At 34.1% G+C, this 13,544-nt stretch overlaps 1 protein-coding gene across 7 annotated transcripts in view; it reads right to left on the minus strand.

Annotated features, from left to right (window-relative positions):
• Positions 1-13,544, minus strand: part of DOCK7 (dedicator of cytokinesis 7) — a 150,543-nt gene that overhangs the window by 41,868 nt on the left and 95,131 nt on the right. For 4 of the 7 annotated variants that reach the window (XM_004679070.2, XM_004679069.2, XM_004679067.2 and 1 more), the window contains 8 exons: positions 13,435-13,524; positions 12,394-12,489; positions 10,622-10,762; positions 10,414-10,527; positions 8,605-8,775; positions 6,523-6,662; positions 1,737-1,906; positions 212-366 (listed from right to left, as the gene is read on the minus strand). In XM_004679070.2, coding sequence (XP_004679127.1) covers positions 212-366; positions 1,737-1,906; positions 6,523-6,662; positions 8,605-8,775; positions 10,414-10,527; positions 10,622-10,762; positions 12,394-12,489; positions 13,435-13,524 — 1,077 coding nt within the window. Of the gene's footprint in view, positions 1-211; positions 367-1,736; positions 1,907-6,522; positions 6,663-8,604; positions 8,776-10,413; positions 10,528-10,621; positions 10,763-12,393; positions 12,490-13,076; positions 13,113-13,434; positions 13,525-13,544 lie in introns of all 7 variants that reach the window. The other 3 variants (XM_012722270.1, XM_012722272.1, XM_012722271.1) reach the window with 1 other exon arrangement.

Below are 13,544 nucleotides of genomic sequence, written 5' to 3' on the forward strand. Positions count from 1 at the left end.
ATAGATAGATAGATAGATAGATAGATAGATAGATAGATAGATAGATAGATAGATAGATAAACAGATAGATAAATAGATAGATAGATAAATTCAGGGTACTTCTGCATCAGCTAAAACAATAATCGCTGTAATTGTAACAACCTCAGAACACCCTTATAAGTACCTATTATTCCAGGAAAAAAAAAAAAAACTATAGGAGGGTTTCTATTACCGTTGCTGTGAGGAGAAAACTACCAGGCCTTGTTAGCTGAGGCACTGATGTTCCTGCAATTGCCATAGCAACTGTCTGGCTTATCATGCTTCCACTCTCACTTTCGTAATCATCAGTGGCCATACAAATTGGTCGTCCTCGTTGATTGTGAGTTTCTGTGTAGAAAAAAAGATCCAAATGAAACAAAGAGTAAATTTTTTGCTTAACGTAATAGCTTTGGAGTATGTAATTCCCTTTCTTCCTGCCCATTATTCTTTAAAAGGAAAACACATTTATATATTATTTTTCATTGTATTTACTTCTCTTAAACAAACTTCAAATATTTTAAGCACTAACTCATTATTCCTATAGTAAAAATTTAGTTTTGTTGAGAACTTTAACTTACTAGTGAAAGAAATATAAACATTTCTGCCTTCAGATAAAATATGCACTGCAGTGGCCCTCCCTGGTGGCATAGCAGGTTAAAGCACAGCAGTGGGTTAAAGCACAGCACAAAGACGCTTAAGCCACTTCCGCATGAGTTCGATCCCCGCCTGCCAAGGAGGAGATCCCCATGGCGTGGCAGACCTCTCCTGACCAGCCCGCTGCTCCCCTCAGCAGTGTACTACTTCGATCTGCCTGTTCTGCACCCCACTCTTTGTCTCTGGTGAATCCTCTCACCTCCCGCATCTCTGGCCTGTACCCCAGTTCCATACGAATAAATAAATGAATCTTTAAAAAAAAAAAAGATGCACTGCAGTGAACAAAATACTGGGAAAATTAATCAATTATTTATCAGGTCAAAGAGAAAGAGTTGGTTATCTCTGTGTCACTGACCCCTGTGGGTTTATGTATTCTTTTATAATAAAATTAATAATGCTTTTGGAATTTAGTAATACATATTGGGTACTTAAAAATATTTGGTTTTGTTTTTATTGAACTGAAACTACTTTAACAGGTTAATTGCTTCTTTAAATGCAACCCAGTGTTTTCATTAGGACAAATGGAAGTACTTAAGTAAATTCAAAATATGAAAAGCAAAAGCAATATAAATTTGTGTGCTAGTTTTTTTTTTTAAAAAAAGGAACATAACGTCACCTTCTTAACTTAAGCATAATATTCCAACTTAACTTAACTTAAGCAATATATTCCAAAGAACGTTAATATCAGATGTGATACATGAATAAAAGTGAGTATGAATAAAAGTGAGTATGAGGAAGGCAGACAAGCGTGAAATTTTCTTGTATTCTTTTTCAGATGCACAGTATACACTCACACTAAGAAAACCTTTTTTTTTTTAAGAACAAGTTAGAGGATTATAATAAAATCATTCTTTGAAAGTTCACCATCAGACCCACTTACAGAAATTTTCCAGTGAGTCCTCTCAGAAAGGTTTTTCAGTGATATGGTCAAGTATTCACAGTTTCCTCAAGTCACTGTGTATACAGTTCTTTTCCTAAAATAAAACCTGTATCCTTGATATATTTTAACACTTTTTAGAGCTTTTATATTTGCCTTTAAACTATGTGTTAAATATATTCGATACCTGTAAAGTCATATAGCTGAGGAACAGTTTCCATGATAATGCCAATCAGAGGTAGGTATAACATGGCCACCCGAGCCTTTATCTGGGGGTCAGAGTACCGAGGGTCTGAGTCGTGACTGGATAATAAATTGTGTACCATATTGATGACTTTCTTATGCAATCCAAACAGTCTATTTAAAAAGAAGATGAAGAGGAAGCAGAAAGGTCACAGAGATTAGTTAACATTTTTAAAGCAAACAAGTCATGGGTCTGAGTCAAGTTTGTTCAGCTACTTAACTTTCCCACATACCTGCAAGTATTCATATAAAACACTCTTCATTTTAAAATTAATGCATGGCTTTATACAAAATAAAAAATAATGGAAAGAAAAAGCAACATAATTAACTTAGGAGTAAATCTCAATGTTTTAACATCAACAATTAATACATTTTAATATTAAATAACTTGAGACCAGCTTACATTAGTATTTCCATTAGTAATAAACTACTATTAATAAATACTGCACTGTTTCCTTAATGTGTGGTTTATATCAAATATTTCTATTTACCTACTATTTCCTCTCTTATTTTGAAATTCAGTTTTTGAATATTTACAACATTGTCTTAGTTTATCTTTTAATAGCTAAATGGCTTTTTGAAAATATTTCTATTTCCTACTTTGTGATACGATTAGAAGCCTACCTCATAAAATGTTTGTGAGGATTAGTTGGATAATTTATGCAACTTCCTCAGTAAATACTAGTATCTCTTAAGATCACAGAGAAAATTTAAAAGCTGGGATTTGAAAGCAGGTGGTCTTACTCCAGAGCCCTTAATCTTATCTAACATTTTGCATAACTATGTAAGAAATCAAGCTGGAGCTTGATACTGCTCCCTTCCAGATTTCATTTAGAAAGTATACTCTTAAACACTGTGAAGAACCACACTGAACTGACACATCTGAGATTTCATTCTCCAGATGTGACATATAGTCAAGTATAAAGTATAAACGAATTTTATTCTGAGTATTTTCTCCAAATGATTTCTACCCTTCCTCATTTGCTCTATCATTCTCCCCTACCCCCACCCCTACTCCAGAATCACTCAGATCTGGTCATTTGCTTTCTATGTTCTCCTTTTTGACTTTCTATACACCAAGTTATTATTCTCAAACTTAGGTACATATTCCTTATCTCAGCAGTTACTAGCCCAAGACTTCACTTATCTGCAATCTACCCACTAGTCTTCATGAAGCCTTTTCATATATTACTCATTCACATTCACCTACTAAGTATACATATTTATCCAAGACCAGAAATATTTCATTCTAGATATTATCCCTATTCTAAACAAGCTTGTTTAAACAAGAGAGAAATAAAGATATCAACAATAATAATTCAGTGTTACAGTTGTTAGCATAACCATCCTAATCTTCAACAGAACTGTACTACCAAATTAGCATTTAACTACAGAATATTGTTTTAACTCTTGACTATAATAAATAATTTCTAGAGAGCATATCTTAGGTCAATTACAGAACATATGACTGCCACTCAAGTAATTATTCTTGATTACTTAGCAAACAGATGAAGTAAAAAGAAAGACTTCCTTTCCAGGATCTATGCAATATAATGTATGCTGTATATTTCATCTATATACCTCCAAATAAACAAGCAAATTTGAGGTAAGAGCCTTGTAGAAAATAAAACAGGGTTATATAGTTAAGAATGACTGTTGCAAGGACAACATGGCTATAATTTAGATTGAGTAGTGAATGAAAACTTCACTGAGCAGAGACCGAAAGAGCCACAGGAGAAATGGATCTGTGAAAATGAGAGCAATCTTAACACTGGCTGAGAAAAATGAAGTCAGAGAAAAGTGAAGTACCGAGGCCCTAAGGTAAGAATGAGCCTGGCATATCTCAAAGAAGACTAGAAGAGCTAGATTTGGTACATTTGGAAAGAAGAGGGTGGAAGTAGTAGACAAGACTCAAATACACAGGGTTTTGACAACCTTTAAGACAAGCTGGAGTTTAAGTGCTATTTTAAAAGCTCACATTCATACTGAAGAGTGCTGAACAACAAGGTGACATAGTCTGCTTCTCATTTCTAAAAGATCATTCAGGCTGCTGTGTGGAAAAAAGTGTTTCAAGGAGGCAAGAGTTAGGGGAATAGCAGGAAGAGAGAGAAGTAACTGAACTTGGGATCTATTTTGAAGGCAGGACCTATGGAACTTACTAATGCACTGGATATTAAGAAAAAAAAATAAGAAAAGGAAGTAGCAAGCAACAGTAAAAGCTAAGGTATAATCTTACACACATCTATTTAAAGTTCTTCCCTTTACCTTGTTTAACTGAACAGCCAAAGAAACAATGGCAGTGATCACAATTAGTATGGCTTTTCTGGACTCTGGAGAAATTTTCCCAAGTGTCAAAGACTAATTCTAGCTTACAAGGTCCAAAAAAAAAAAGGCGGGGGGGGGGGGGAGCAGCAGTAAATAATTCTTTCATAAATTCTATATCACTCTACAGAAACATAACCTATTTAACTGACTTGATCCTTGACATGAAAAATAAACTTGACTGTTAGAATTCTCTATTGTTTCCATAAGACAGTGCTTACCACCTATACATCTCTTTCCCTTGTCTTCCTTTACAATAAACTCAATAAAACTCAGATTTTGTTCAGTTATACAATCTGCCCCGATGGCTTAAGAAATAGATTTCATCTCCAGTTAAGAGCAGATCCTGCTACTTTGGCAATCAGTTAGCAAGCTGTACTGTTACCAATCTGTGAAGAGGTGAATGTTAATTCAGTGCTTTCTTAATTAAGGCCAACAACAACAAAAAGCACATGAAATAAACATGTTTAGTGACATAACTGGTTGATAAATTTATCTTGTGCTCTATAACAAAAGGTTCCTGAGTCAACACAATCAAGCATTGTGTTTGAGCAGAACTGATCCTAACTGAGCAGCAAGCTGGCATTTCCCTGGTGACTGCAAAAATACAGGGTAGGCATGCCAGCCAAATCAGTCAAAGGCAAGATTTCTAAACTGCATGCTTGGGAAGAGAATCTAGTCTGTCACTCTAATCTGCTGGACATGAATAAGAAGTTCTTCAGAAAGTGAAAACTATCTTGTAGTCATGAGATTAAAGATAAGGCTGATGCTTACAGTAGAGGTAAGAGATAAAGAGCATTGGAAACCCGATGACAATACCAAACTGTTTATTGTACTGTGTGCTAAATGATAAATTTAGCAACTCCAACTATGAAATGGTAAATTACCTTCCTTTAATAAAATCAGTATGAAGAAAGATTTTCTGTTTCTTGTGACATAAAAATAATGGAAATAGAGATTAAAATGATTGAAATATACAGTTATTAGTCAAAGCTAGTATTAGAGAAAATGTTTTCAGATTGGCTTCTCTTTCAAAACAATGGAACCCTTTCCCCCCCAAATGTTGTCATATTAATCAGTCAAGTGGTAAAATATAAAAATGATAACAGAGTGGGAGACATTGGGTTTCACTCAGTCTGCCTCTCCACACTCCAAAGTCAGCACCCCAGCCCCTTCCTATTTGGAAATTCATTAAGCACTTCTTCAGAATCCTATAGCTTAGTGAAAAACTACTTTATAATAATACTCTTTATATGGGAAGGTGCCACTGAGAAGAAACATATGTGTTTCATTTGCCAAAGACTTTAGTTTTTTGCAACTTAATAAGCCTCTGACTATTGCTAAGAACTTTACAAAGCTCCTCTTTTCATTCATTCAAGGAATGTATTGGAGGGTCTCTGTAAAGCCTATTCAAGGATAGCATCATTAGTTACCTGGAGCTTTTATATGCGGTAAAAATACATTCTAAACTAATGATTTTATTATGAAATAAATGGAAAACATACAATTTCTTTCACAAGTGAGTTAGGGACACACAGATTCACTATTATTAATATAGTAGTACCCCACAGGGATGTTGTGCCGCCACAATATATTATAGTATTTCTATAAATTCAAATCATTAGGCTGTACTGGTGTTTTCTGACCATACCCAAAAATCCTCTAAGAGAGTACACAATTTTGGGAGATGTCAAATAACTAAGGATTTTGCATACAGAGTAAATTTTAAAATAAAATGGTACACAGTATGATGGTAAATGATAAATTTCTTTCATAGGAATCAAATATGAAACTAGTCTATTTTCCTCAACTGAATATGCCTACTGTACATCAACAAATGTGAGCATCTATCTATTAATATGCAGAAATATTTTATGTAGTATTAAGGGAAAAAATGCTACCAAATAAACTATGATGTACGATGAGTTTTAAGACAAACTTCATATTAAAAGATAATAAATATGAAAAAAGGTCTTTTTCATAATCAATGAAATGCACAGGGGTTAAAAACTCAGCACTATCAAATGATCGCCAGCTACTGCAGTATAAACTGGATCTATGAGTTCAATTCTGGCCAGGGAGCTAACACACATGGCTAGCAGACCTCTCCTGTCTCACCCACTGCTCCTCTCAGCAGTGTATTTCAATATATCTGCCTGTTCTGCTCCCCAGTCTGTCTCTGGCGAATCCTCTCACCTCCTGCACCTCTGGCTTATACCCCAATTCTTGTGTACATAAATAAATAAAAACCTTTAAAAAAATAACAAGGGTTATTGATCTTGGTGGAACTTAGAGAATAGAGAAGCCAAAGTATAGAAAAGAGTAACCTTTTGACACTCTAGAAAGTGTGAGATACTTCTATCCCAAAATCAATCTGATAACTACAAGTCAAAAACTGGTCTACTTACCCTTCAGCATCTGGGTCTAAAATGACTGCCAGCTCTGTTAACACAAGCCCTGCCAAATAATGCTGCTGGCGGAAAGGCACAGACAATTCAAACATATTTGCAATCTTCTGGTCTTGGACATTTGTGGAAAATCCAGAACTCTGGGGATAAAACAGAACAAAACCATAACAGGTATACAACACAATGTCCTACAGAGAAAATATTATGATAAATGAAATGTGAACATTAACTGGAAGTTAGAAAAACTTTGCATAGGATAGTTTATTTTAATTTTTATTAACACTGGAGAAAGTAACTGCTCTTTTGATATAGGAAACTATGATGGAATTGGATTTCAAATTATTTTCAATTTCCTTTTTTCATATTGAATTTTTGTACTTTTTTTTCCCTTTACATTTTAACAACACAAAAATGTTTCAATATCATACTCTGAGGGGAAAACAAGCAAACAAATCCAAAACATCTATTATGCACTCACTGCTGAATACAAGAGAAAATATTCATAATCAAGTCTATTGATTCCCAAAGAAATTTCAAATATCAGTAAAATTGTTTTTAAGGGAAAATTCTGTCTCCTGAAAATTATGATGATGTGGTCCACTAGTTGAATTCTTAAATTACTGCAAAATAATATTCCTTAAGAAACAATTTCAGACAAGAGTGTCCTCAACCTCCTTGCCATGTAATCCATATTCAAGATAACGCATATGAAGTTCATGGGTAATCAAAAGATTTAAGATTTCTCTATGGAAAAAAATCATCTTCCTAATAAATATATAAAATTCTTCTTGGTCCCCCCAAAAGTATTCTTTCTGTTGTTTATTAGAACTTGAAAATTCAGTTAGATGAGAAAGTGGGGAACAATCGAAAAAATCCTAAGAATTGCTTGGTCGTAGTCAGAAATTCATCAGGTCATTAGACATAAACAATTGTGTTTCACTACAGGTCTTAGGAACTGCACCTATGATTAATTTTTCTTGACTAGGTAGCCACATCTTTGGCTGAGGAGGGCAGAAGAAAGTAAAAGTCTAACTTCATTCAACATCGGGAGATGTGTGGGCTGCCCACGTGAAAGAGCATGTGGAAGTAAGCTGACACATACACACTTCTGTCAAGGTGAAATGAAAAGTTGGTGGTGTTCTTGATTATTTCCCAATCTTTGTAAAGTAAGTTGAAATATTCTTTTCATCAAACATATAGGATTGATCTAGCATAGTGAATTATAGCCAGGCACCAAGTATATAAAAAATAAAGCAGACTTAACATCATCTTTAGTCACAGAGTTTAATAAAGTAGCTTGTTTGCCTCATGAATTACACAGCAATAGAAAAAAATGCTTTATTAGAAGGGAAAACGCAGCATTTTCTGATACTAAAATCAGAAAATCTCTTAATCTCAACATGTATGATGGCACATAGAGTAATTCCCACACTACCCTTTCTTTTTTCATTTTTTGAGAAACTACTGACATTTAAGTCATCACCCAATGAAAACCTCTAACCACTCATCTGCTTTTACAAATACTCAGAGAGCTAGGCAAAAGCTTTGCCATGCCTTCATTGCAATTCAACTTCTTTCTCCGTCCAGTTAAATTATATCCCCCTTCTTTTGTAAGGATTGCACCCTAACAAATATTGTACATCCAAAACTTGGTCTATTCTAGTTAAGAAAATCCAACCAGTATAAACATAAATGAGTTTATGTAAGAGAATTCACTCACATGGTATTATAGATTAGTATCTGTAAGAGGAATACAACACAGTAGCTAACAACTTACACTCTAGAATAAAGTCAGCATGTACCTTGGTCTAAATCCTAGCTCTTTCACATTTTACTGTGTGACCCTGAATAAGTTTCTGGCCTTTCAGCATTTCAGATTTTTCATGTGAAAAACAGGGATGACAATAATAGGATGTATCTCCAAGAATAGCAGAGAGAAGTAAATTACTACTTTTAAAGCACTTAATAAAGAGCCTAACTAAATACAGTTAGTATTCAATAGTGCCCCTTTACATTTTTCTAGTATTTAGGATGCTTTCCCACATCTTTTCCAAGATGTATTTTTTCATATACTCTGCGTACCTGAGAAGTTGCAGAAGAAACAGAAGGTGATGGAGATGCAGGTGGAGTGAGCAGGCTGCAGGGTAAATTTAATGTAACATAGTGCTCATGGCTGCAGATGATTCGCAGAAAATCCAACCTCAGGGACACCAAAACACTTGGATTTGGTAAAGAATAAAGCTTTGATGAGACCTTGAAAGAAATGCATAAAGAACACAAATTGAATACATCATTTCTCTAATACCAACATCACAATAGATGTAAGAATTAAAGAATAGTACTCTCTGGGCAGTTTCGAGCTTTATGGTTTAAGTGACAGTATCAGCTTTTTCCAGAGTTACTGCTAAAGTAAATGCCTTACTGTACAAATGTACTAATATATCTCCAAAATAGTGTTAATATTTCTACTTCTCAAAGATGCACTTTGTAAAAGAAAAGTAAATCATTGAAACAACTTCATGAAAGAAATTATCCATTCTTTTTATAGCACTTTGTGTTCACCCAAATTTATGACTGTTACTCTATTTCTTCAGCTACACCATAAGCTACCTGAGGAAACATGTTAACAACTAACAATATCTTTACGGTCCCTAACATCTAGCTCACTTTTTGGCAAATGAAGAAGTCTGACACTTGAAGAATAAAAATGGGATATGTTTTGGGAGCAACAGTAGATGAAATTTTGGGGGAAAGTAAAAATACTATCTGGGGCCCTCCCTGGTGGCGCAGCGGGTTAAAGCACAGCACTGAGAATCTGAAGCCACTTCTGCATGAGTTCGATCCCCGCCTGCCGCCTGCCCCGGAGGAGACCACATGGCGAGCCAGACCTCTCCTGTCCTCTTCCCTCAGCAGTGTACTTCGTCAATCTGCCTGTTCTGCTCCCCACTCTGTCTCTGGTGAAGCCTCTCACCGCCCCTGAGCCTCTGACCTGTACCCCAGTTCTGTATGCACAAATAAATAAATCTTTAAAAAAAAAAATACTATCTGCAAGTGGGCCAGTGCCTATACATTGATTTAATTTCTCTGATTGTTAAATGAAATATATAGTAAAGGCATCTAATAAAACCAATCTTAAAATTCTAAATATTGACTTCCATATAGCATTCTTAAAGTTACTGTAAAACTAATCTGAGGATCACCTAAGAAGTGCACAACAGACACTGTGTTCAACACTTTAATTCACTTTAATCTAAGGTGGGGCCCAGCAATCTGCTTATTTTCAAAGCTCTTTTAAAAGGTAATTCTAGGATGACTATACAGTTAACTACTCAAATTGACCTAACAGCACCAATAGCTAATGTTTTCAAAAGACAGGTTTCACTAATCAGTTGATAAAAATTTTGAAACAAAATCAGCTGTTTGTGGGGGAAAAAAAGCCAGATAATAACATCTGGGACTAGGATCAACATCTGTCCATGGCTCTAAATTCTACAATGTCAAGCTACATTATGAGAACTTAATAGCAAATGCAGTTGCTTTAAAAAACAGTCAAGACACAAAATGTTCAGTTAGCTGTTCATTCACTGTGAATGCTACTACTGCATGGTCTCTTGGGACTGATACCATAGTGTGCTCCAGTGTGAGAATGAAAGTTAAGTGGACCAGGGCAGAGCTAGGAAAAGCAGCTGCATTGTTACCAGTGTGTCACAGTCCCATGTCCTGATTTTAAAAAAATGCAATTAATTATTCCCTTATGAATAAAAATATAGAAATTTTGTCTTAAATGTCCACATGTAAATGTCCACACTTTATGATCTCTTAGCTCTAGTCCTAAAAAGATCAAACACAGCATTTAGATGATGTGATCACTATTTACTAGATAGGCATTACCTGTTTATAGCAAGTCTTTATAAGGCTAAAAACAAATCCTCTGTCCATAACAGATAACAGATCATTGAGAAAGAATGCAAGGCTTGTATTGAGTCTTTCAACCATTTCTGTGTCCTGGGAAACAGGATAAAAAGCAAAAACAAATAAAAGTATGGCAGTTTAATGTGAACTTGGAAAAGAGATTTAATTTAAAATATGTTATTATTACCTTCTGAAATCGTGAAACTATATCACTAGCAATCGTGCTGACAAGAGCAGCAATATCATCCATGAAACGTTCTGGAAAACGAGTTCTCCTTGGTGCATCCAGTTTATCATTAAAGTATAAATGGTGCACCATGCTCTTTACCTGAAAAATAAACCATTAATAAGCCATAATTTTTTATGTATGTAATTAACAGTATAGCGATTAAACAACAGGGCCATTTTTTTCCATAATATCATGTTATTTAATAATAGATGGCTGAAATACTTTTAGCTTCTCAAATGTTTTGAAAAAGTTCTCCACAATATTCTGTACATATAACTCAATCACACTGCCTTCATTAAAATACCATGACAGTAGAAATTGGCTTTAAAAATTAAATCAGGTATTAGGAAAAACTATGCCAACAGAAAAAATTTCATTCTTTAAATTAAATCTTACTGATTTAACTATCTTACCATTCAATATATAACAAATTGGAAATCCAGAAAGGTTAGAAACACTGACATCATTACAGTATTTTATCATTTAGCAGAGTAACATACACTGGCTGTACATTAAATACTGAAGACTAACATTATTATTGATAATATTATATTAAAAAAGCCATTTTAACTGTATTCAATTATTTTTAATATAGATTTTCACAACAATGTATTAATGATAATAAAGAATTTTAAATTCAAAGGCACTGAAGTCATGTCTCAAACTTTTAACCATATTTAGAAAATCTAAACAAACCTGTAATATGATTACAAAAAGATCAAAATTACAATTCTGATCTTATATTAAAAGCATGTAACTACAAACTCAGAAGTTGATTTCCAGGGACAAAATGAACTATTACTTTTATATAGTCTCTGATTTATTTCTGTTTTTTGTAGATTAACAGATTTCTAGAACTGTCTCATCCCCAGTATGGTATCCTTCAATGTTGAGATGAGAATGACCCACTAACATACTCTGGAATCTCCGTTTGTTGTTCTTCCTTTATTTTTGGTTTGTTGTAGTTACATTTTTTGCCTTCTCCCCCCACCATGCCCACATAATTCTTTATTGGAAGCAAAGTTTTAATGAATTTAGCTTTCTATGGATTGAAGAGGAAGACCCCTAGTACCAGGATTCCTGAGTGTGAATCATAATTCTATTGTCTACTAATCTGTCTGGGTCTTGATAATACCTAGCATAGAAGTGCTACCACACCATATGCTCTTTGATAAACTTTTATTGCTTTTCTATTTATATATGTTTCCATGTATGTATATTTATACATAAATGACATATACATCTAAACAGGTTTCTGTGTATAATTATAAGATTAATTCAATTTTAGAATACCATTCAGTGAATTAAACAAAAGTGTTTTTTACTGACTGTAATTGCTCTCTGTCGTAAGAGCTCTCTGACCACGAAAGCAGTGGTATCCAAAGAGCTCTCTTTTCTGTGTTTGCTAGGGAATAAACAGCATTGCAATTATATATGAGCATGTTCAGATTAAGAAAGCCTGTATCACAGATTTTCTGCAAAAAGATACTTCATTTCTACAACATCCCTCAAAAGGAAAACAACTAATGTGAACTATTTTTATAATTGTTTATAAATTGTGCTGCATTTCAATTGTGCTTACATAGAGATATAACATAGAATTTTTATTTTGGAGACACAAGAAAAGCCATATGATGGACAATAAAATATATTTCTATGATAAATAATGAGCTAACATAAAACTGTCCACTCAAGAAAGCAATACTTTAAAATGTGTATAATTTGCTCACCATTAACTCAAAAAAGAACCAGGCTTGTTGCAAAGCTGATTCCCGAACGCTGCCACTGCAAACAACCCACTGCAAAGCCAGCTCCTCATGAAAAAGCTATCCAGAAGTAAATCCAAAGTTATTATCAAAGTCAAATATGCTGATATCATAAGCCAAATAATAATGCAACTACAAATGAAAATATGAGAATAAGCAAAATAAGGCATGTGAACCATTCAATGATGCAGTGGGGACACCCATTAACGAAACGGCTGTTTACACATATAAGACAGTGGCATGTTGAATAGCTGAAAAAATTACATGTTATCTTGCAGTAAGATGTAATTTTAAAAGGAAAGGTGGAAAGTGGCCTCTTAAATTGTACCTACAAAAAGAAGTTAGATCAAAAACTCAGTTACAAATAAAATCTTGTTTGCACTTTGAATAGACAGCTGAGCATATGCAAATATATTCATAAACTTTGCTGGTACAATTTAGAGAACACTTTAAATGTTTAACTTTGCTGAAAGTCATTAATTTCCAAGTTTTCAGAGCAGAAATGTTCTGCCTTACAAAAAAAAATGATATATATATATACATATATATACACAAAGCATTTGCAAAGTAGTGTTTATTAATATGAAAAAAAAATAAAAAAAGGACTAACAAACTGTGCATAAGGGAAGCAAATCAACAAGTCTTACTAAGAGTGAAAAACTTTCTAACTCATCTTCCTTTCCCTGGAGATTTAAAACACAAAACAGAAACAGTTACAGAAACAGAATTAAGAGTTGATACATTTTGGTATGAAAATATGATGATCAAATTTAGATTCACTAAGCCCTAAACACAGTTAATTCCAAAGATATAGACATTATAATAATGTGAAAAAGTCCACAATGGAGTGGCATGCCCCAAAAGGCATCAGACAAGCAGCGTTGCTCAAATGTATTTTCAAACGCAATGCAACCGTTATTAACATCTCATTCTGATTATATAAAGTATCTGCATAATTGTTGGAATTATTTTCCCCCTATGTGGATTGTCTTCATATGAATCTACCTTTTTAGTTGGTAAGCGTCCCGTTAATGTTTGTAAGAAACTTGACGTCTCTGTGTGCGAAGACATACGATTACAACTTCGATCCATAGCCTATGGAGTGAAGATGAATG

Source organism: Condylura cristata, unplaced genomic scaffold (genome assembly GCF_000260355.1).
Source record: "Condylura cristata isolate star-nosed mole 26May11 unplaced genomic scaffold, ConCri1.0 scaffold00008, whole genome shotgun sequence".
NCBI lineage: Eukaryota > Metazoa > Chordata > Mammalia > Eulipotyphla > Talpidae > Condylura > Condylura cristata.